A 25,815-nucleotide genomic window follows, 5' to 3' on the forward strand; every position below is an offset into this window, starting at 1 on the left:
GTAGATTGCTGTTGGGCCTCCAGGGAAGACCCAAGCAAGTGACAAGTTGACAGGCAAGTGGGCAGTAGAGTATGGAAAAAATGGACTCACTTAACTCTGTTCCAAGGGTCTCAAGATCCCAAAGCCTTATACCCCAGCTATGGTTAAAGACAAATGTATTTCATCACAACTGCAGTCTTTCCATTCTTGCAAATCATAGTGACCATGATTTTTTTCTAGGCCCATAGGAAGCCTGATATAAAACTGACTTAAAGGAAAATCATGAAAGGCCTGGTGCTTTCCATATCCTCTTACAGTCAGATTTGATGCTGAAATGCAAGGTCTTCTAGGCCATTCCTAACTCTTAAAAAGCTGGTCCCATTGTGTATCATGTCAAAAACATTCTACCAAAATAGTACAGTTGTACAATAAGGATTGGTAGTATCTCACATGACTGAATATGAATGTAACTTTTCACTCAATAATCCTATTTCTATCAATTTACTTTGAAGATTCATCTTCAAAAATATGAAACAAAATATGCACAAGTTTTTCACTGTAGTATTATTTATAATAGCAAAATATTGAGAGCAATCTACACGCATATATGCAGAGCAGATTGATAGAATAAGCCACTATATGTCCATGCAATGGCATAATATGCAGCTATAAAAGTGAAAAATATCTCTATAAATTGATATGAAGTGATTTTCAGAGTATTTTAAGTAGAAGACGCATATATAGCATATAGTAATATGCTATATTTTTGTAAGAAAGTATGTGAAATAAGAATACATAACCATTTTTGTGAAAGAAACATAGGAAGGATAAATCAGAAGTGAATGAAACTGATCATCTGAAGGGGATGAGTTGAAATAAAGAAGAAACACCAACAAAGAGACAGAGATGTCTCTAAACGTACTGTTTTTATAGTTTTGATTTTTTGACCCATGTAAGTATTTCAGTGGTCATGTATGGATGTGAGAGTTGGACTGTGAAGAAAGCTGAGCGCCAAAGAATTGATGCTTTTGAACTGTGGTGTTGGAGAAGACTCTTGAGAGTCCCTTGGACTGCAAGGAGATCCAACCAGTTCATTCTGAAGGAGATCAGCCCTGGGATTTCTTTGGAGGGAATGATGCTAAAGCTGTAACTCCAGTACTTTGGACACCTCATGCGAAGAGTTGACTCATTGGAAAAGACTCTGATGCTGGGAGGGATTGGGGGCAGGAGAAGAAGGGGATGACCGAGGATGAGATGGCTGGATGGCATCACTGACTCGATGGACGTGAGTCTGAGTGAACTCCAGGAGTTGGTGATGGACAGGGAGGCCTGGCATGCTGCGATTCATGGGGTCGCAAAGAGTCGGACACAACTGAGCGACTGAACTGAACTGAAATATTTCACCATACAAAAAATAAAATTAAATCATCAAATGTGCAGAAAGATCCTAAAACTGAATGTAAACAGAAAGAAATAAACCCATCCACATATTAAATTGGTAAGATAACTATACAGAAGGAAAAAATCTAATATAAATAATTTTTGGTGATGGTAATTGGACTATACTTCTCAATGAGATATATTCTAAAAACAACTGTGAAGAAATTTTGAAACTTTCTAACAGTATTTTTTTTGGTATTGACATGAATATAATAATTTTGAAATTATTTGCATGTATTACAGCAATGAGCAAAGGAGTAAATATATTGGTATTGTTGAGAACCAGGGAGGTTGAGAACTTGTTGGAGAAAATCATTGTGGAGGAATGTGATACAAAGAAAGAATGGGCAAAAGAGAGGAAAAATCTGTAGTATTGGATTGGAATTATAGGTGTTAATGGGCTTCCCTGGTGACTCAGATGGTAAACAATCTGCCTACAACGCAGGAGACTCGGGTTGGATCCCTGGGTTGGGAAGATGCCTCGGAGAAGAGAACTGGCTACCTACTCCAGTATTCTTGCCTGGAGAATTCCATGGTCAGAGGAGCCTGGTGGGCTACAGTCCATGGGTTTGTAAAGAGTTGGACACAACTGAGCAACTAACACTTTCACTTTTCACACAATAAAGATAACAAATATTTTCATCATTAAAAAAAAAATTCTACCAGAAACAAAGAATGTAGTAATTGACTTTTTGAATTTGAGAAGTCAGGGCAAGGATATCTTACATTTTCTACATAATACTAAATGCTAAGTAGTAGTACTAAATACTAAAGAGTAGAAAGGAACATATGTCTAAGTCTCATTTCTATCCTTTGCTGGATTTTCTTGTCTGTAATATCTGTAATATAAGATTCCTGATGGCTGCTTAACTGGTATGTGTGTGTGAGAGAGAAAGAGAGGATATAAAAAATAGAAAATGCACTAACATGGTAGCTCTACAGAGTAAGAACTCAACATATGCTCATATGTTCACTCTCTTCTTCCTTCACCCATTTCTATTTCTATTATTTTCATTCCTTCTTAAAATCTTGGGGCCAGAGAGCCACCTACCCAATGACAGATAAGTGCCTTAAGAAGAACTAAAGTTTGTAATCCCATGAACTGTAGCCTTCCAGGTTCCTCTGTCCATGGAATTCTCTAGGCAAGAATACTGGAGTGGGTTGCTATTCCCTTCTCCAGGGGATCTTCCTGACCCAGGGTTTGAACCCGGTTCTCCCACATTGGCAGGCAGATTCTTTACCATCTGAGCTGCCAGGAAAGGCAAGAGAGTAGGGGAGCAGAAGCCATGGACAAGACTGTGGTTCTACAGTTGTCTTTATGATGACTGTTGCAAACATCTTTGATTGGTCAAGTGTCCTGGCATAGAATTTCCCAACCTCAGTACACACTTCTGCTGTTGACAATGAACCCTCCCTTCATCCCTCCTCTTCCGCCTACCCCCGTCCCATTCCCTTATCAGACTCCTCTTCCCACACAAGGTCAGAAAAGTTGGATGCAACTGTTCCCTTCATCTCAAACCTGTCTCCCTCTACCCCTTTCAGAGGAAAGAGGATCAAGGGCAGGCAGTCTGCAGTCTTCCTAAGTTCCTTGTCCAAGAACTGGACAGGGGCTCGCTTGTCACCATGGCAAACCTGAGTGAGCCTACTTGATCCCCTATTTTCTTTTAAGTTGCCCACAAGCCACCCACCCTCTTATTCCTTCACCCTCTTATTCTCCCCACTTTTCAATAAAACAGAAGGAGAAGCAAAATCTTGGGACTGGTGGGAAAAGTAGAACGGGCCAAAGAGGTCATCTAGTTTGTGAGGTCTTAGTACTTGGTTTAGCTACAATAGGGCCCACAGAATTCATGGGTTTCTTGGGGTAGAGCGACCCATACTGGTTGCTGAGGTAAAGGCCATAAATAGAACCACAAAGGAGACAGGACAAGCCTTTCCCCATCACCTCTGCTGTGGGCAATAGATGGCAGATGGTTCTCCAGATTGCTAAAGCAGAGGTTGCATTTCTTTGTCCGTTGGATTGTGTACTGTTCCAAAAAGAAACTACCCTTAGTAGGAAAGGGATTCCCTGGTGGTTCAGATGGTAAAGAGTCTGCCTACAATGCAAGAGACCCAAGTTTGATCCCTGGATCAGGAAGATCCCCTGGATAAGAAAATTGCAACCCACTCCAGGATTCTTGCCTGAAAAATCCCATGGACAGAGGAGACTGGTTGGCTATAGCCCATAGGTTCACAAAGAGTCAGACATGACTGAGCAACTTCACTTTCACTTTTCTTAGTAGGAAAGGTTTTGCATTCTAAGGGGAAAAAAATAAGTAGTTTGGGCATATCATATATAGGTAGGGCATTACAGGCAGTCTCCTTACTTGAATGTGTATTTCACATTCAGCAAATATGCTACCTTCTTCTCAAAGTCTTTCCTGTGTCCCCAAGGGAGCTGCTTCTCTTCTGGGAACTGAATGCCCTTGATGTGCACCTCTCCTGCAACACTTAGCACTTTCTGTGGCTCAGAGGTTAAAGCGTCTGCCTGCAATGCGGGAGACCTGGGTTCTATCCCTGGGCCGGGAAGATCCCCTGGAGAAGGAAATGGCAACCCACTCCAGTATTCTTGCCTGGAGAACCCCATGGACGGAGGAGCCTGGTGGGCTACAGTCCACAGGGTCACAAAGAGTCGGACACGACTGAGCGACTTCACTTTCACTTTCACTCTGCTTTGTAGGTGACTTGTCTCTCCCTCCTGAGGATGGAAGTCATGGCTAGCTTATTTTTGCATTTCTCATAGGCTTTAGTAAAGACTTTTATGACAGGAAATATTGTATAGGTACATATGTATGTATACACACACACATACATATAGAGAGAGAGCGAGCATTTACTATCATATATATATATATACACACACACATGCATACATACACAGTGAGGAACAATGACAAAGAGGAGAATCATCTCTATGACACCTGTAGGAGTCACCCATGGTCCTATAGACCCTCTAAGGTCCATATCAGTTCAGTCGCTCAGTTGTGTCTGACTCTTTGCGACCCCATGAATCGCAGCATGCCAGGCCTCCCCGTCCATCACCAACTCCCAGAGTTCACTCAGATTCATGTCCATCGAGTCCGTGATGCCATCCAGCCATCTCATCCTTGGTCGTCCCCTTCTCCTGCCCCCAATCCCTCCCAGCATCAGAGTCTTTTCCAATGAGTCAACTCTTTGCATGAAGTGGCCAAAGTACTGGAGTTTCAGCTTTAGCATCATTCCTTCCAAAGAAATCCCAGGACTGATCTCCTTCAGAATGGACTGGTTGGATTTCTTTGCAGTCCAAGGGACTCTCAAGAGTCTTCTCCAACACCACAGTTCAATTCGCCACTTGGTGCCACTAATCTTGAGAATGCGAAATTCTTATTTTGTAACTCTTTTTGTGTGTGTCGCAGATATTTGTGAGCATCTGTGAGATGTGAACCTCTTCACGACTTCTTCCTCATGTCTTTTATATCAACTCAAGTCTCACCCAATCTTCCTAATAGAGAAAGACCTGACTCCCCTCAAAACCGAACTCCCCAATGGATGGATGTGTTGCCTGTCTCAATTTCCCCATTTTCTAATCTCACTTTAGTTCCCGCATTCCAAATGACCCCAAGTAAAAGGGCCCTCTTCTCAGCACTCGGCTCTAGGCATCATTCCTCCCTGAAGCCCTCTTCTTCTGACTCCTATGACACTCTACCAGATTTCCACTCACGCCTCTGTTGACTGATTCTTGATATCCTCTGCTCCTCATCATCTCTACTTCATCTTCAAATGCTGGAGTTCCCAGGCCTCAAGTCATGGGTCCTCGTCCACTTTATGTTCTCTTCACACTTTCATCCACACCCAAGGCTGCAATAACACATACCACACAGTTCTCTCAAATTTGCTTTTAAGCAAACCTTCATGCAGTCCAACTCCGAATGCCCTACAAGCTAGAAGACCTTGGCAATCCCACCCATCCCAGTATTGATTAATTATGAATTCTCTCATAGAAACAGAACAGGTTGATTGTTGCAGGAGCAGAGGGCAAGGGGGAGGTGGGAAAAGTGAATGAAGATGGTATAAGATGCAAACTTCCTGTTGTAAAATGAATACGATCTGGGGATGTAATATATATATGGCAACTATGGTTAATAACACTTTCTTGTGCATTTGAAAGTTGCTAAGAGAGTAAATCATAAAAATTCTTTGAAGTTCTCACCACCTAAAAAAACAGACTATAACTGTGAGGTGATGGATATGTTAATCAACCCTATTGTAATCATTTTGCTATATATATATCAAATCGTCATACTGTACACCTTAAACTGACATAATGTTATATGTGAATTGTATCTCAATAAAGCTATAAAGAAAAAGAATTTCTGATTTTTCCAGTGGGATATTGCCCTTGAATGTGTGGCAGAAAAAAATTAACTGTGAGATTGAAACTCTCTAAAATGTGAACAAATAAATGGAGAAAGAACTTATCCAGAGGAAATGTTTTGAGTGTAGAAATAAGAAATCTAGGTGCAGATTATAATCTTTGTATTGCCTTCAGATCCTGTTGGTGCTGTGCTTTCCCACTGCGGAGTGAAGTCCATGTAATGGTCTGTTTCACGTGCCTTCACCGGCAAGGATGTGTCTCTTCTGACAGTTAACAGGCCTGGTCCATACAGCTGTCTCCAAACTAACAGCAAGTCCCCTTGCTTATCTCTAGCAATTCAAAAAACTGCCTTTTCCAGTGGATCTATTCATAGCTTGATCAAGACTGTTTTTTAAAAAGAAGATGTATTCTCAAAAAAAAAAAAAAAATTCCTGAGAGAGACTGAGATGGCACACTTAAAAATCATCCAAGCAATTGAGCCTTCTGGAACTTTTTGTTTTGAAACATTTTTGCAGCATGTCTTTAGGTGTGGAGTTTTAATAGTGTGAAACAAGCTCGTGGAATTTAAAATCAGTACGTGTGTCACAAACACTCAAGTATCTGGAGCTTTGTGTAGAGCATTTCCCCAAATTCTTTTTTATCCAATGCTTCTGTTGGCATAAGTGATATGACTGCCATCCTGTTATACTCTGCTCTTTGAAGGCAGGTCATGGATTTTCACCTTTGTATCCTCCATAGCATAAGTACTCTGCTTTTTAAAAAATAACTCTAAGTGGCTATTTGTTGAAATCAGTGTTATCAGCAATTTTGCGTATATGGAAGTTCTATTTCTGCCCTTCTCTGTGGCCTGTGACAGTCACTCAGTCATGGTTGACTCTTTGTGACGCCATGGACTGTATAATCCATGGAATTCTCCAGACCTGAATACTGGAATGGGTAGCCGTTTCCTTCTCCAGGGGATCTTCCTAACCCAGAGGTTGAATCCAGGTTGCCCTCACTGCAGGCAGATTCTTTACCAGCTGAGCCACCAGGGAAGCCTTCTCTGTGACATGGGATGTCCCACACAGACTGACCCCAGAAGGATATCTCACCTGGTTTCATCTACCATCTTCACAGCTTTGCATGCACTGGACTTAACTGGCTCCCCTCTCCCCATCCGTCTACATCTTTCCTGTATCCTGAGCCATCTGAGATGCTTTCAGTGAAGTGTTGATAGCACATGCTACTCTATGAGAATGTGGGTGGTTGCTAATGGGTTTACTTCTTAATTCTCCCGGTTAATATAGTTATAACTAGTTGGTTACCATAATGTAGCAACAATAGCAATAGTTGCCATTTATTTAAAAAGTGTCTGGCACATAACAGATACACACTAATTATTGACATTGTAATCACCAGCGACAATGTCCATTGTTATTAATAATAGCAAAATGATCATATGGAGCTCATGCTGCACTGGGCCTTTGTTCTCTTGCCTATCTCAAAGAAGATATTGGAATTATAGTTATTTTGGGTCCAGGAGTTGATTTGGAGTTACAAGTCACTTAATTTCTTTTTAAAAGCATACAAACTGTGTATACGGGGTGTGTGTGTGTGTGTGTGTGTGTGTGTACGTGCACATGTATTTCCCTTCATTTCAAAGCAATTCCAGAGCTTTGTAGAATGGCAGCTATGTGTGCAGGTTTTGACATCTAGCTGCACTTGTGCTTAGTCACTCAATCATGTCTGACTCTTTGCAACCCCATGGACTGGAGCCTCCACCAGGCTCCCCTATCCATGGGGATTCTCCAATCAAGAATACTGGAGGAGGTTGCCATGCTCTCCTCCAGGGCCTGGGTTCAAATCCAGCTTTGTCACAAGCTAACTTCTGTGATCTTTGGCAATTTACTTAACCTCTCTTTTTTAAGAATAGCACTTTCAGCTTTGTAAAAAGGAATAATTATAGTATCTAGCTCATAGTCTTGTGAAGATTAAATGAGATAATGGTGTCTACTGGGTCATACAATAGCACTCACTAGTGTACATTGCTTTTCTTTTTATTATTCAGTTCAGTTCAGTTCAGTTCAGTTGCTCAGTCATGTCCAGCTCTTTGCAACCCCACGAATTGCAGCACGCCAGGCCTCCCTGTCCATCACCAACTCCTGGAGTTCACTCAGACTCACGTCCATCAAGTCAGTGATGCCATCCAGCCATCTCATTCTCTGTCGTCCCCTTCTCCTCCTGCCCCCAATCCCTCCCAGCATCAGAGTCTTTTCCAATGAGTCAACTCTTCGCATGAGGTGGCCAAAGTACTGGAGTTTCAGCTTTAGCATCATTCCTTCCAAAGAAATCCCAGGGCTGATCGCCTTCAGAATGAACTGGTTGGATCTCCATGCAGTCCAAGGGACTCTCAAGAGTCTTCTCCAACACCACAGTTCACAAGCATCAATTCTTCTGTGCTCAGCCTTCTTCACAGTCCAACTCTCACATCCATACGTGACCACAGGAAAAACCTATTACTGTTATTTTAAAAGAACTGGAAAATACAGAAAAGGAACAAAGAAAATAGTCACATACAATTCCATTTTTGTAACCATTAGTAACATCCCAGACTATATGCTTCAGGTCTTTTTCTGTTTATAGATATGCCTATGTTCAGTTTTTGTAAAATTAGAAATTATAATATATCACTTTATAAGTTTACTTTTCTTTGCCTAATATACACTCTTGTATGTTGTATTGAGTTTCATATTAGTTCATTATATGTGTGTTCTGTAATTTATTCATTGGATATTTAGATTGCTGTGAATTTTTCACTCATGAATACCAGTAATGTGAAATAATCTAATTACCTTTTGGGTTGTATTCAGATTAATTTCTTGGCAATTTATAGAAAATCATTTAATAAGCTATAGATATAAAACATTTAATACTTTTAAATAAGTTGGCAAATTGGCTTTTATAAAAACTTTAATTGTATTTTCAATAGTATATGACGTTTCTAGTTTCCATGTAACCTTGCCAAGCCAGTACGATATATATGCGTGCATATATCTTTTCTCACCCAATCTAATGACTTCCATTGGGCAATATGGGACAAGATGTTTTAATTCTGAGCCTCAGATTCCTAACCTGTAAAATTAACTAATGAGAAGAGAATTCAGAAATACAGTCACAGATTTTAAAGTTGATATTGATTCCAGAGCTTCTCCATGCTCTATATTGGAAGTGTAGCTCAAATGAGGAAAGACTGTAGTGAAGTCGAGTTAACACCAGATGAGGCTGAGGGGATGATTGTCAGCGAGCATTTCCCTAGTGCTGTCATGACTGCTCAGAATGTCTCAGTGTTTATCAATGTTCATCAGACATGCATATTCTAATTCAGAGGGTGATGTGCGTAACATATATAATTAAAATCTATTTTATTTTATTGCCATCTGCTTTGCTTTAAAATGCATGCTGCATAAGGACAGAGATCTTTGACTTATTTATTGAAGTATTTTAAACACCCAACACAGAGCCTGATGTGTAGTAAAGTTTCAGTAATAAATATCTATTGAATAAGCAAATAAACTGAATGAAGCTACCCTATACCTTTCCAGAGGCTTCACCCTCTGGTAACCAGCAGAATGCCCTCCCCAGGATAACTGTAGATGAGCTGCCATGACTGGGACCTCTTTCCAGAAACCATTGCTATGTCCCCTTACACAGTCTTTCTCAGATGTGTTAATACCGGCAGACTGGTTGAGATCCAGCCTCCCCTTCTAGAATCCACATACTTCGCAGAAATATTGGGTCTTTCTACTGTAACTCACATTGGTTGTGTTAATAGTTCGACTCAAGAGGAGTATTATTCCCAAGTTCTTAGGGACACTTTCATTGCTGCCCCTTAGTACTATGTAGAACTGCCACTTTATGGACTAGTTGAGAGAATATTATATGATATAACATATAATAAGAAATATTAAAAAAAAAAGAAATATAGAACTGTTCATCTAAGCAATATGCTGTGGTGGTTAAAAACCCAAGACCCAGAGTCAAATTTCCTCAGTTCAAACCTGGATCCCACAATCCAGTTCTATCAACTTCAGCAAGTTACTTGATCACACAGTGTTCAGTTTTCTCATCTGTAAAATGCAACTAGTACCTACATTATAGAGTCAATGTGTGGGTGAAATGAGTTAAAACATATGAAGAAGTAGAAATAGTAAGTGAATATTATTACTATATCTGTAATACTTGCATTGAGAATTTACTATGTGTCAAAACCCAAATTTATATTACTTCAGATAGTCTTTAAAACAACTCTGTAGACTGACCATTATTGTTATTCATAACTCATGAATAAGGATATTGAGGTTCAGAAGGTTTTAGTAATGCTCTAAAATCACATAGCTAGTGAGTGGTAGAAACTGGATTTAAATGTAGATATGTATGAAATATTCTCTCATGGAGAAATTTTTAAGAGAATTAAAATATCTACATTCTCACTGACATTACAGTTTCTAATATCTGATTTCTAGTATTTTTAGTCATGCTTACAATCCTAGAACATTTTTCAAGAAACTAGCTTTAAATGAATGTGAATATCTAAGCAACCATCTAGGGGTCTGAGGGTCTATAATTTTTAAAGACTCTCACAGTCACTTTTTGATTCAACTGTGGTCCAGTTTACGTGTCTCTGTATTTCCTTTACTAAGACTTAGAAAAATTCAGTCAATTAAATAGTTAAACATAATTTAAAAACTATAAGGTGACAAAAGATGACCAAAACAGATAATTTGCATTCCATGGTGCTGGTTTGGTAAACATATTATAATCTCACGAAAAGAACAGCTATCCTTGAAGATCAAAATGTAATGATTTCAGGATTCACTTTCAGCTGTGTGTTGAAGTTACAGGCACTCTAACCCGACAGTGATTCTGTGGGTGTGGAGGTGCCCTGACATCAGCAGTTGTAGAGACTCATCCATTGTAAAGTAACTGGTTGACCTAGTGCCTTCTCATCACAGTAACAGACTTGAAATTTGAATCCTTTTCAGATATCCTAGCAGACAAAACAATAAAACTGATAAGTAATCCATTTAAAATGTCTGTGCACCTCTGTATTTGTGGTCATGATTTGCTATGCCATGTTTCATGGATAATTTTTTATACCCTGAGATACTTGTTTTCACTGAAGCACGCTGTAAAACATTTTGCTATCTTTTGCCAGGCGAATGAATTGTGATATTTGGTAGGCAGTGTCCTGAGAACTAGCATGGCTACAAATTAGCAGAATAGTGGTAATTTGTGCATCGTGCTTATTTAGGAAGCCCATTAGAGTGTTAACTCTGATGGCATGGGTTTACACAGAATTCAACTTGATGTTTGAAGATCCTATTTTTCTCTTCAACAGGTTAATTATGTATGGCTTTGTGAAGGCTATGGTATATGCTGACCAGCTGAAAAATGGAGACTTTCATTTCACTGACTGTTTGTTTTTTGGTTCACTGATGTCTGCTACAGATCCAGGTAATTGTCCAAAGAATATGTTTTCTTCTTTCTGAGAGTCAAACGTTTAAATTGAATTTTTCTCTAAAGAGCATCACCCAAGTCAACATAATAATTCCTTATTCCTTTTCACTTGCAGTTGACATATCTGTTAGTGATTTTAAAAAGCAGGTGAATATTCTAACAGCTCTCAAAAAATGGTTCTCAAAGCAATTTAAAGTAATGGGGAAGACTCTTTAAAATTCTCCATTGTTTGTTTCCCTAGAACATGTAGCCATCTTGACTTATGGCTTTTAATTCTTCTCTATTTAACTTGCCTTCTTTCAAAAACGCTCCATTGCAGTGGTCCCCAAACTTTTTGGTACCAGGGACCAGTGTTGAAGAAGACAATTTATCCATGTACCAGCAGATTGCGGGGTGGGGGTGGATGAATAGTTTGGGGTTGATTCAAGCATATTACATCTATTAATGCCACCACTGATCTGACAGGAGGTAGAGCTCAGGTCGTAATTCAAGCAATGGGTAGGGGCTGCAAATACAGATGAAGCTTCATTCATTCAACCACTGCTCACCTCCTCCTGTGCAGGCCAGTGCCTAACACGCCATGGGCTGGTACTGGTCTATGGCCCAGGGGTTGGGGACCCTTGCTCTATTGAATTAAATGGTAAAAGATAATTTTGAAAATTGATTACTATATAATGTTTCAAGCATATTAAGAATAGCGAAAATAGTAAAAAAGAATTGTCATATACCCTTCATATTATCAAATTATGACAATAATCAAATTTGGCCAAAGTGTTGTATCAGTATCCTCCTACATTCCTTCTCACTATGACTGAATTATATTAAAAACAAGTCTCAGACATCGTATCATTTTATTTGCAAATGTTTTGAAAAATGACAGTTGTCATTATGAAACCTAAAAATATTAACAATCTTAATATTATCAAAGTGCTATCCTCTGTTCAAAAAGGCAGAATTTTCTTTTTGTCATTATCATTATTAGTTCATGTAGTAGTTTGTACAAATTAGAACCCAAATAAAGGCTACACATTACAATTGATGGATATGGCATCTAGTATTTTTTTAATCTATATGTTACCCTTCCATCTTCTATTTTTCTTGTCACTTATTTATTGCAAAAAGAAAGGCAAATTGTCTTGTGTTTGAATTAAATATGATTGCTTAAAATGTTCCCCTAGCCTCAGGATTTCTTGTAAATTGATGGTTAAATCTTGAAATTGAATCAGATCAGGGTTCATTGTTTTGGCAAGATTACTTGCTTGCTCTGAGTCTCTACAGAGTCGCATCAGGAAACACAGAGTGTTTGGTGACCCAGCTCTCAGTCTGCTCCATCACACTGCTGAATTTCTGCTCCAGCAAAGACCACCAGAACACACCTGTAGTTGAATAAGACATGTTTATTACATATTATAAGGAAGAAACTGCTCACCAGAGGAACACTGGGACCTCTCAGAGGGTGTTAGAAATGAGTTGTTATGGGATGTGGGCTAATGGTTGGTGATTTTAGGGAGAGCTTAAGAAGTCGGGGTTTTGCTCGGGATTAGATGCTGTCAGAAAGCTCGAATGATTGGACATTTTAGTAAATCTTCTCTAGCAGGAGGAAAGACTGAATAGAGCCTAAGCCTATAATTGGTAAAGAAACAGCATCACTCATAACAGCCAGGATAGGGATGCTGTGGTTTGGACAGTGTTCATTATTTGTGTTTAAATGTGATTACCCAATAGTCTTGTTTTTGTCTTGATTCTTTATGGTCACAGAGTGAACTTTTCTGATGTTTCATGTGAAATTGTTTACACTCAACAAGAGAAACACGAGGCCCAGCTGATAGGAACAGGCCAGCTCCCGCATACCAGGGCCTGCTCTTCTCTTTCTTAGAACAGCCCAGCAGAACTGGCACCATGTGGCACCTTGTTTTAAATACAGCACCAGAGCTGCTGAATCAGCTTCTAAAATTTAACAGCATCCTCAAGTGGTTTATGAATGCATGTATGCTTGCCTGCTCAGTCACTTCAGTTGTGTCCAGCTCTTTGTGACCCTGTGGACTGCTGCCTACCAGGCTCCTCTGTCCATGGGATTCTCCAGGCAAGAACACTGGAGTGGGTTGCCATGCCCTCCTCCAGGGGATTTTCCCAGCCCAGGGTTTGAACCCACATCTCTCGCATCACCTGCATTGCAGGTGGATTCTTTACCCACTGAGCCACCTGGGAAGCCCCAACTGGTTTATAGGCACACTAAATTTTGAAATTTAGCTAGTCAAATCAAATCCCAGTCATGGGGAAGTTCTGTAATCAAATCCCAATGACCTTCAACCAGACCAATTTACCTGCCTCCTGAGAAATCCATATGCTTGTCAAGAAGTAACAGTTAGAACTGGACATGGAACAACAGACTGGTTCAAAATCAGGAAAGGAGTACATCAAGGTTGTATATTGTCACCTGACTTATTTAACATATATGCAGAATACAGCATATGAAAGGCTCAAGCTGGAATCAAGATTGCCAGGAGAAATATCAATAACCTCAGATAGGTAGATGATACCACCCTTATGGCGGAAAGCTAAGAGGAACTGAAGAGCCTCTTGATGAAAGTGAAAGAAAAGAGTTAAAAAATTGGCTTAAAACTCAACATTTAAAAAACTAAGGTCATGGCATCTAGTCCCATCACTTCATGGGAAATAGATGGGGAAATAATGGAAACAGTGAGAGACTTTATTTTCTTGGGCTCCAAAATCACTGCAGATGGTGACTGCAGCCATGAAATTAAAAGACGCTTGCTCTTTGGAAGAAAAGCTGTGACAAATCTAAACATCTTATTAAAAAGCAGAGATATCACTTTGCCGACAAAGACCCATATTGTCAAAGCTGTTGTTTTTCCAGTAGTCATGTACAGATGTGAGAGTTGGATCATAAAGAAGACTGAGTGTCCAAGAATTGATGCTTTTGAACTCTGTTGTTGGAGAAGCCTCTTGAGAGTGCCTTGGACAGCAAGGAAATCAAACCAGTCAATCCTAAAGGAAATCAACTCTGAATATTCATTGGAAGGACTGATGCTGAACCTGAAGCTCCAATACTTTGGCCACTAATGCAAACAGTTGACTCATTGAAAAAGACCCTGATGTTGGGAAAGATTGAAGGCAGGAGAAGAAGGGGATGACAGAGGATGAGATTGTTGGATGGCATCACTGGTTCTATGGACACAAGTTTGAATAAGCTCTGGGAGTTGGTGATGGACAGGGAAGCCTGGTGTGCTCATTCCATGGGGTTGCAGAGTCAGACACCACTGAGTGAGTGAACAACAACAAATTTTAGCTAATGACCTTAGTACCCATCAATGGTTATGCTTGGTCTAGTATGTATTAGGGGTTACAAACTAGTGCTGTGTTAATTCTATCCTACATTTTTGCATGTATTAGCCGGTACTCTCCCAAAAGAAGTTGTTTTTCAGATCAACCATTTGAGTGCCTGTGATATTATTTAAACAAAAAAATCAGGATAACTTATTGATCTTTGTATTTGCTAATTTTCAAAATAATGAATTGTTTCTCTAGCATCTCCCACATATGATCAAGGAGGTATATTTTTTCTTTCCTTACTTTTTTTTGCTTTTTAAAAAATTATTTGTTTTAATTGGAGGCTAATAACTTTACAATATTGTAGTGGTTTTTGCCATACTTTGACATGAATCAGCCATGGGTATACATGTGTCCCCCATTCTGAAGCCCCCCTCCCACCTACTTTCCCATCTCATCTCTCCCAGTGCACTGGCCCTGAGCGCCTGTCTCATGCTTTGAACCTAGACTGGCGATCTATTTCACATATGGTAATATACATGTTTCAGTGTTAAAGTATCATATCAAGATATGGATTTAAACATAGCTGATATGTTCCCAGCTACTACAGTAATTACACTTTTTGATGATCAAAATATTCCATTTTTGACAACCAGGGGACTCTTCAAATTTCTTCTGCATCCTTTTGCCATAAACCGAAGTCTTTCAGAGATTCCTCATTTTGGTGCAGGACCAGACGTTCCAACCTTATCTTGTATGTTACCTGTACCCTGACATGGAAACAAACATTTCTCTAAGAAATATTGGTTCTTTATAAGAGGGAAATTTATTTAGAGCTTAAAATGTGGGCACTACATGTTTTCATTGCTATTGTATTGTCATTGTTTCTTAGATATTTTTATTTGTTTTGAAGGAGAAGTAATATCACAAGTTCATATGAATATTGTTTCCATTTAGTTTACTTAACTGCCTTGAATTTACTTTGTATTTACATTTTTCTTCTGCTACTTTTCTTCTGTTACATTAATATAATTTCTTATGTGCTTTAAATATATTTTTTCAAGGTTACAATACCCATTATCACTAAAAATATGATTATTGAAAACTGCTTAGGTTTCATTGCAGTTCTTTTTAAACTTTACATATATGCCACTAGCATGAATAGCTAAAAATTACTGTTTTAAGAGTTCTTAAAATCATCCTCTATATAGTTATGCCACAAGTCAAATATACAATAATGTTCATGTGCTTCACTTTGCTTTTAATTTCTGTTTTAAAATTAGATTAAATATCTACAGAATTCCAAAATGAAAACAATAGAAAAGAAGAGAAATCTAGCTTTTATCCCTGTCCTCTCTACTCTAATTTTTCAACCATTTGGGCTGGTTTTTAGTTTACTCTTCTGCTTTAAATCTAAGCAAACAAGCATGAATACACCCAACCAGGCACACATGGTTCATCACCTTGCTGTTCTTTAATTAGCAGTATTTTGAAGAGTAATCCATAGCAACATATAAAGAGCTTTTTCATTTTCTTTTATAGCTGCAGAGCACTCTGTAGTTTATTCAACCAGTTGTCTGTTGATGGACATTTGAGGGATTTTTTTGTCTTTTGTAATTATTAATGGTGTAACAATTAATAACTTTAATAGCTTTTCACATTTTGCCACTGTTTCTTTGGGACAGATTTCTAGAAATAGGTTAAAAAGTATTTGTAATTTTCCTGGATGCCAAATTCCTCCCCATAAAGTTTGTACCATTTTGCATTCAAACTAGCCATGTATGACATTATGTGTTCTGCACAGCCTTGCCAATGCAGAATTCTGTTACAATTTTTTATTTTTACCCACACAATAGGTGAGGGTTTTTATTTCTCTGTGGTTCGACTTATTGCTTTTCTTATTATCAGTAAGATTGAACATTTGCTTATATGTTTAGGGTACATATGCTTTTTTCTTGCCGCAAACCAAATGCTTTTAAGTTGCCCTTTTCCTGGTAGGGTTGTTGATATATTTATTTTTCATATTTCAGAAGCCCTTAATATATTGTCTATAATTTAAGTTACAAATACTTTTTGCAGTTTTTTTTTAATGTATTATTTTGCTTATGGGATGTGGGAGTAAAAAGCACTTATTAATGCCTGATGTTGACCTGTTTTCTGGAAGAAGGTGAAATGAAAGTATGTCTCAGTTTTGGAACCTGAGGTATTGGTTAGAGGATCATAGCTGCAGAGTGGAGTATGGGGATAGACCACTTCATCTCCAGGCCTGGACACGACTGGCCATGAAGTCATTGCTGGACCATTTCCGGCTACTGTCTCCCAGTGTCAGGGAAATGTAGAAGTCCTTTGGCATCCATGGAAGCAAGGCCTGCAGATAAAGTGTTTTGAACCCATCAGTGACTTCTAGTTTGTTAGGGTTGTTGGATACTTTGTTTTTCATGGTCAAGTCCCACTTTAGGTCACCTTTGAACAAATCTGCATGTTGAAAAAGCATTGTATCCGTTGTTTCTTAGTTCCAGTGCTCATGGCCAAGTTGTTGCAGTCTATGGAATGACTCAGCCAGCTCCAAGCACAAGCTTTGTTCCTCCTGTGACTAGTGATCATTCCTGAGGTTATGTTTACATGACACAGGAGAAGTGATTGAAATAGAAAAAAAAATCTGGCTCAGTAAGATGGCTATTAATCTGTATCGTATCAAACAGCTGAGCAGACTGACTTTTTTAAAATACAAAATTGACTCACAGCCATAAAGAGAATCTTGGAAACCAAGTCCACTTTTCAAACCTGGCACAGACCAGCTGTGCAACTTTGGGCACCACTTTACCTCTCTAGATTTTATGGGTTCCTGGAAGTGGAAGATATTCGATCTCATCTTTTCCAGCCACTTCATTTTACAGATGAAGAAACTGACTTTTCATCTGTAAAATGAAAAATTTTGACTAGAGCCTTTTGCAGCTCTAACATTTTGTGATTCTTAAGAATTTCTGTGAGTTTTTTTTTTTTATTTTAAAACAAGTTTTTTTGTTTTTGTTTTTGTTTTTGTTTTTAGTAGTAGTTCAAAGTGAAGCTAAAGCCCTTCACCCAGACATTTTGGGGTTCTAACCCCAACGCAGCAAATGTTAGAGAAGATCTTGGCTCAGATGGTAAAGTGTCTGCCTACAAAGCAGAAGACCCAGGTTCAATCCCTGGGTCAGGAAGATCCCCTGGAGAAGGAAATGGCAACCCACTCTAGTACTCTTGCCTAGAAAATCCCATGGATGAAGGATCCTGGTAGGCTACAGTCCATGGGGTCTCAAAGAGTCAGACACGACTGAGACACTTCACTTTCACTTTACTTTCACATAGCAGAGACCCACAGATGAACAGAAATACTTAAGCTCCCTTCTATTCTGGGAATTAATTGTTATATTAAAACATACTGAGTATACTCTCTGCTAAATTGGTACAATTTAAGATCTTCAACAACCTTTAAACACCTAGTTAATCTTATCCCACAATTACACATTTATTGCCTAAATTATTGTGACTCACTAATGAGAACCTATGCTTGCTCTCCAGGTCTGATTTTTCTTGGCCTTCTTTAAATTAATTCTTTCCCATTTAGCCTTAGCTAAATCTTAGCTAGGTGTTATTAACTATCCATATTTTTCTTTTATAGATACATATTTAGACTTAAATCTAATTCTTCCTCCATGTTTCCGACTCTCTTCAGCCAATTTTCGGTTTACCTCCAGTTAGGATGATTTGGCTGTTATTTGATTGATTTAACTTCCTCCTTTCCTCTCTGATGAAGGTCTTACTAATAATATAAAGGTCATCAGCATCCCTTAACAGAAAGAGTGGATAAGTAAAGGCAGAGGCCCCAAAGAGACTGTGTATAAGAAATTGCAGGGTAGAGGAAGAGAGAAATACTTAGAGGGCTTGGTCACTGAACTAGCTCATCTTCAGTTGTGTCCCATATGTGTGTGCTCAGTTACTAGGTCATGTCTGACTCTTTGTCACCCCATGGACTATAGTCCCCCAGGCTCCTCTGTCCATGGAATTTCCCAGGCAAGAATACTGGAGTAGGTTACTCTTTCCTCCTATAGGAGATTTTCCCCATCCAGGGATCAAACCTGCATCTCCTGTGTCTCTTGCATTAGCTGGTGAATTCTTTACCACCGAGCCACCTGGGAAGCTCCAGGTTTATTTAGACAATAATAACAGGAGGATGGGAAAGGGAAGAGAAACAACTCATAACATGGCAATATTGTAGGGTAAAATTCTCAGCAGCTGGAAATAGATGCCATAGTTAATATTCTTTACTTTACAAATGGTCAAAGCCTATCAGGAAACCCTCTGGCCTAATATTATCTTCCTGTCTCTTTCCTCATTGACTTGGGTTCCAGTTTGGTAAATTTAGATTATCCAAGATAATGATTTTTATTACTAAGTTTGAAAAATCCCTTTATATGGAGTGGGTGAGACAGAGAGGTCATCAATGTATGTAAAGACACTTGGGAATCACAAGTGTGCTATTCTTTGAACATGTCAATCTTATTTTTTATTAATGACTAGTCAATTTATAATATTATATTAGTTTCAGATGTACAACAAAGTGATTCAATATTTTCTATATTATACACCATTTAAAGTTATTACAAAATAGCAGTTATATTTCCCTGTGCTGTACAATATATCCTTGTTGTTATTTTATACATATTAGTTTGTATCTCTTAATACCATGCTTATATCTTTCCCTTCCTACCTTTTTCCTCACTGGTAAATACTAGTTTGTTCTCTATATCTGCAAGTTTTTTTTTCTGTTTTGTTATGTACATTCACCTGTTTTATTTTTTAGACTGTACATATAAGTGATAATATGGGCTTCCCCGGTGGCTCAGACAGTAAAGAATCTGCCTGCAATTCAGGAGACCTGGGTTCAATCCCTGGGTTGGGACAATCCTCTGGAGGAGGGCATGGCAACCCACTCCAGTAATATGACCTGGAGAATCCCCATGGACAGAGGAGCCTGACTGGGTATAGTCCATGGTGTCAGAAAGAGTCAGACATGACTGAACGACTGATCACATAAGGGATAACATAGTGTATTTGTCTTTCTCTGGCTAATTTCTCTAAGCAGGATACCCTGTAGGTCCATCCACATTGCTGTAAGTGGCAGAAAATTTCTGATGGCCAAGTAATAATCTGTTGTGTATATAAAACACATCTTCTTTAACCATTTGTCCATAGCTGGACACTTAGGTTGCTTCCATAACTTGGCTATTGTGAATAATTGTGTTATAGATATTGAGGTACATGTATCTTTGGAATTAGTGTTTTCATTTTCTTTGGATATATACCCAGCAGTGGGATTGCTGGATCGTATATAGTTCTACTTTCAGTTTTGGAATAATCTTCTATACGTTTTCCATAGTGGCTGCAACAATTTACAATTCCACCAGCAGGATTCTAGAGTTCCCTTTTCACCACATCCTTGCCAACAGTTGTTATTTGCAGAGTTTTTGATGATAGCCATTTTGGCAGGTGTGAGATGATATCTCATTGTAATTTTGATTTGCATTTCTCTGGTGATTAGCAATGTTGAGCATTTTTTCTTGTACCTATTGGCCATCTGTATATCTTCTTGGAAAAAATGTCTATTCAGGTCTTCTGCTCATTTTTTAATCAGTTTGTTTGCTTTTTGATGTTGAATTATATAAACTATTTATTTATTTTAGATATTAACCCCTTATTGGTCATATCATTTGCAAATATTTTTCCCATTCAGTAGATTGTTTTCTTTTTGTCAATGTTTACTGTTAAAAGCTGTTAAGTTTAATCAGGTCCCACTTGTTTATTTTTGCTTTTATTTGTTTGGCCTTAGAAAACAATCCAAGAAAATGTTGCTAAGATTTATGTCAAAGAGTGTTCTACCTATATTCTTTTCTAGAATTTTCATGGTTTACATCCTTATATTTAAATCTTTAATTCACTTTGAGTCTGTTTTTGTATATGGTCTGAGGAAATGTTCTAATCTCATTGCCTTCCTTGTAACTGTCCAGTTTTTTTCCAGCACCACTTACTGAAGACACTATCTTTGACCAATTATATACTTTTTCCTCCTTTGAATTGAAGTCTCCGACTCAATTCCAAAGTGTCCGACTCTCTTCGAACCCATGGACTGTAGCCTATAGGGCTCTTCTGTCCATTGGATTTTCCAGGCAACAGTACTGGAGTGGGTTGCCATTTCCTCCTCCAGGGAATCTTCCCAATCCAGGGATCGAACCTGGGTCTCCTGCATTGCAGGCAGACACTTTACCATCTGAGCCACCAGGGTGCCTCCTTTATCATAAATTGATTGGCTCTAAATGTATAGGTTTATTTCTGAACTCTCTATTCTTTTCCATTGATCTATGAGTCTGTTTATGTGCCGGTACTATGCTATTTTGATTACTATAGTTTTTTGAAGTCTGAAGTCAGAGAGTGTGATACCTCTAGTTTTGTTCTTTTTTTCTCAAGATTGCTTTGACAATTCTGGATCTTTGTGGTTCCATATAAAATTTACAATTATTTGTTCTAGTAAAAATGTCATGGGTTTATTAATAGGGATTGCATTAAATCACTGCTTCAGATAGTATGGCTATTTTAACAATATTACTTCTTCTAATCAAAGAGTATGAGATATCTTTCCATTTACTTGTATCATTTTCAAATTCTTTCACCAGTGTTTTATAGTTTACAGGGTATAGATATTTTACCACCTGATTTAGTTTATTCCTAGATATTTTATTCTTTTTGATGTGATTTTAAACAGTATTATTTTCTTGCCCTCTCTTTTTTGATAATTCATTATTGATATATAGAAAAGTAACACATTTCTGTATAATAATCTTGTAACTCTACTAAATTCATATATTAGTTCTAATAATTTGGAGGCTTTAGGATTTTCTGATAGAGTAAGATTTCTCATGATAGAGTAACATGTCATCTGCAAATAGTGATGATTACACTCTTTCCTTTCCAGTCTGGATGACTTTAATTATTTTTCTCATCTGGTTACTACGGCTAGGACTTTCAATACTGGGTTAAATAGAAGTGGTGAGAGTGGACATCCTGTCTTTTTCCTGATGTTAAAGGAAACACTTTAAGCTTTTCACCTTTGAGTATGATGGTATCTGGGACACGCCAGAGGCACAGTCTGGCTGCTGCCTCTGGGCATTTGCATTTGTTGTCTCTTTCTCCTCAATTCCTTCAGGTCTTTGCTCAAATATCACCTCAATGAGATCTTCTCTAAACATCCTATCAAAAATCACACCCTTCATTCCCCCCAACACAGTTGACCCCAAATCATTGTTTCCCCATGTTTTCCTTGACTTATATTCTTATACAATCACTATTGACCCACTATTTATTTTATTTCCTTATTTTGTGTCCCCTTTGAAAGAGAAGCTTTTTTCTATTTTTTTCTGTTATTTTCACTCTTCTATTTCTAGTATTTAGAATAGTAGGTTTCCAATAAATGTTCATTAAATTGATGACTTAATAAATTTGTGGAAGAAACTGCTAAAGTGTGGAGCTTGAAAGGGTATCTCTTCTCAAATATGAAATGTGAAGCAGTTGAATATCCCAGCTCACTGTTGGAGATAAGGAGTCTCATGGCCCCAGGAGGGACAGTGACTCAAAATGAAGGTCAAATTCCTAGCACATAGCTGAACTTCAAGTACAAGCTGCATGGAAATATTAATTTTTGTCCTCAAAAAAAAAAAAGAGAGAGAGAGATTCAACTAAAACAAAAATATGTGTCTTTATTCTTGTTCAACCATACAGCCAGTATTTATTTCCCCTTTTTCATTGTTGGTCAGTGGTTTAACACTTTCCAGAAAGCACCAAGCCATAGGTTGTAGACTTGCAGAAGCAGTTATAATAGTGTGGATTTTTTTTTTTTTTTCAGTCAGAAGAGGTCCAAAATAGGAGCTTCCTTTAGGAAAAGGAAGAACTCAGCACAATACCTTAAATATTAATCACCCAGAAGATGCCAGAAACTCATCCTGGTATTTACAGGACTAACATTTCTTCCAAGGTCTGCAGGAAGCCATTTGTTCAGGCACACGTGGACTGTGCATTATTTCACTTCATCAATTTTCCTGTTTCCTATTTGGACTAAAATGTCTTCATTTTATATGATGCTGATGCAGCTGCATTGAGATTCAAATACAGCTGTGCTGTTCTGAATTCCACAAGTGTTAGTCCAGTATTTAAAACTAGAAAAGAATTCTTACTTTGTAGAGTAGTCCTATTTTGTCTTAATAAAGTTAATCCAGGTTGTCCTGATTTAGGTAACCTCAGACAGGGCCTACTCGAGTGTTCCTGTGTCTAACAGGGTGGCCAGAAGCCACACGGGGCTACTTGAAATGATACAGGTCAAAACTGACAGGCTGTATATATAAAATACACCCTAGATTTCAAAAACGTAATGTGAAAAAAGTAAAATATGTCACTGATAATTTTTATAGTGATTATATTTTGAAATTATAACATTAATTGAATATTGAGTTAAATAACATATACTGGTTGCTTAGTGGTGTCCGACTCTTTGCAACCCCAAGGACTGCAGCACGCCAGGCTTCCCTGTCCATCATCAACTCCCAGAGGTTGTTCAAACTCATGTCCATAGAGTCGGTGATTCCATCCAACCATCTCATCCTCTGTTGTCTCCTTCTCCTCCAGCCTTCTATCTTTCCCAGGAAAAGTGTCTTTTCCAGTGAGTCAGTTCTTCTCACCAGGTGGCCAAAGTATTGGAGTTTCAGCTTTAGCATCAGTCCTTCCAATGAATATTCAGGACTGATTTCCTTTAGGACGGACTGGTTGATCTCCTCAGAAGCATCAATTCTTTGGTGCTCAGCTTTCTTAATAGTCCAACTCTCACATCCATACATGGCCACCGGAAGAACCATACCTCTGACTATATGGACCTTTGTTGACAAAGTAATGTCTCTGCTTTTTAATATGCTGTCTAGGTTGGTCATAGCTTTTCTTCCGAGGAAAGTGGAAAGAAAGAAAGTGAAGTCGCTCAGTCGTGTCTGACTCTTTGTGATCCCATGGACTATAGCCTACCAGGCTCCTCAGTCCATGGTATTTTCCAGGCAAGAGTATTGCAGTGGGTTGCCATTTCCTTCTCCAGGGGATATTCCCAACCCAGGGACTGAACCCGGGTCTCCCACATTGCAGGCAGATGTTTTACCATCTGAGCCACCAGGGGGGCCCTCTCTTCCAAGGAACAAGCATCTTTTAATTTCATGGTTGCAGACACCATCTGCAGTGATTTTGGAGCCCCCCCAAAATAGTCTCTCACTGTTGCCATTGTTTCCCCATCTATTTGCAATGAAGTGATGGGACTGGATGCCATGATCTTCGTTTTCTGAATGTTGAGTTTTAAGACAGCTTTTTCACTCTCCTCTTTCACTTTCATCAAGAGGCTCTTTAGTTCTCCTTCGCTTTCTGCCGTAAGGGTGGTGTCATCTGCATATCTGAGGTTATTGATATTTCTCCCAGCACTCTTGATTCTAGCTTGTGCTATTAGAATTAATTTTGCCCATTTCTTTTTACTTTTTTAAGGTGGTCACTATATAATTCTGAATTACACATGTGGCTTACATTATATTTTTATCAAACAGCACTGCTATAGAGCAATATAGATAAGGAACTGTTTTAAGACAAAAGTATGATTTTTCCCAGGTTTGTTGAGATATTATTGACATATAGCATATGTATATTTAAAGTGTACAGGATGATGATTTGATATTCATATCTATCATGAAATGATTACCACAATATGTTTAGTTAACACCTCTATCCCCTCACATAATTACCTTATGCGTATGTGTGGGGGGGAGGGTATCATTCAAGATCTACTTTCTTAACAGTACTCAAGATTATAGTATAGTATTGTTAACTATATTCACTGTGTTGTATCTTAGACTCCAAGAACTTATTCATCTTATCATTGAATATTTATACCTCATCTCCCCTTTTCCAGACCCTGGCAACCACCATTCTACTCTCTGTTTCTATGAGTTCAGCTTTTTTCCATTTCACACAAAACGTGTTCCTTAATAGAAATTCCGCAATTTAAAATTGAGCAGAAAAATTAAGCACATGTAAACACACTGTACAAATTATGACTTTTGGTGAAATACAGGCACTTTATTTTTACAAGATTGAACTAATATGTCTGAAATTTTCTTTGTAAAGTCTCTTTTCTTGGTCTTATTTTTCTTCTCCAACACATAATAACCCATAAACTAGTTCACACCCATGTTTCAGAAGCAAAGCAAAAAGAAATACAAGTAAATATCTGTCTGATTTTAAATATCACACAACAACCTCTGACTTGAGAGAAGCAGATTAAATAAATTCCTGTCCAAATGTCTCAATTGTGTTCCTTTCCCTTAGTAGGACATAAATAAGTTCTCAAAGTCTGACAATCTGAGTTGCTTTTTTAATGCCCATTACTGTTTTGCTTTATGTAGCTTGTCAGAAACTCAGGAAACTTGACATTTATTTTGTTAGCTCTGTTTCAAAGTAATTTGATGCATTTAATGTCCCTAAATTGGCGGGACTCAATATCAGGAATAAATATTTATCCCAAAGTAATAAAGAGGCTACCTGTGTAGCCAATTGGTAAAATACAGTTGTTATTCTTTTTATTAAATTTAAAAATCAGGTTGATGTAAATTATTAGTTCAGTACTCCAATTAAGGTCAAAATAAATATAGTGCTTAATAGAATCCATTGGTTTTTCTTTTTTTGTTTTGTTTTGCCCATGCCATGTGGCTTGTGGGATCATAGTTTCCCTAACCAAGGATGAAACCTGGGCCCCCTGCAGTAGAAGCACAGAGTCCTAACTACTGGACTATCAGGGAGTACCTGAGAATCCATTTCTTTATTGACTTTCCTAGTGGCTCAGATCGGAGAAGGCAATGGCACCCCACTCCAGTACTCTTGCCTGGAAAATCCCATGGATGGAGGAGCCTGGTAGGCTGCAGTCCATGGGGTCGCTAAGAGTCGGGCTCAACTGAATGACTTCACTTTCACTTTTCACTTTCATGCACTGGAGAAGGAAATGGCAACCCACTCCAGTGTTCTTGCCTGGAGAATCCCAGGGATGGGGGAGTCTGGTGGGCTGTCGTCTATGGGGTTGCACAGAGTCGGACATGACTGAAGAGACTTAGCAGCAG

General features: G+C 38.4%; 1 protein-coding gene across 1 annotated transcript in view; it reads left to right on the plus strand.

Annotated features, from left to right (window-relative positions):
* Positions 1 to 25,815, plus strand: part of SLC9A9 (solute carrier family 9 member A9) — a 651,206-nt gene that overhangs the window by 163,526 nt on the left and 461,865 nt on the right. The window contains exon 5 of the mRNA XM_005675475.2: positions 11,187 to 11,302. Coding sequence (XP_005675532.2) covers positions 11,187 to 11,302 — 116 coding nt within the window. The remainder of the gene's footprint in view (positions 1 to 11,186; positions 11,303 to 25,815) is intronic.

Source organism: Capra hircus, chromosome 1 (genome assembly GCF_001704415.2).
Source record: "Capra hircus breed San Clemente chromosome 1, ASM170441v1, whole genome shotgun sequence".
Taxonomy (NCBI): domain Eukaryota; kingdom Metazoa; phylum Chordata; class Mammalia; order Artiodactyla; family Bovidae; genus Capra; species Capra hircus.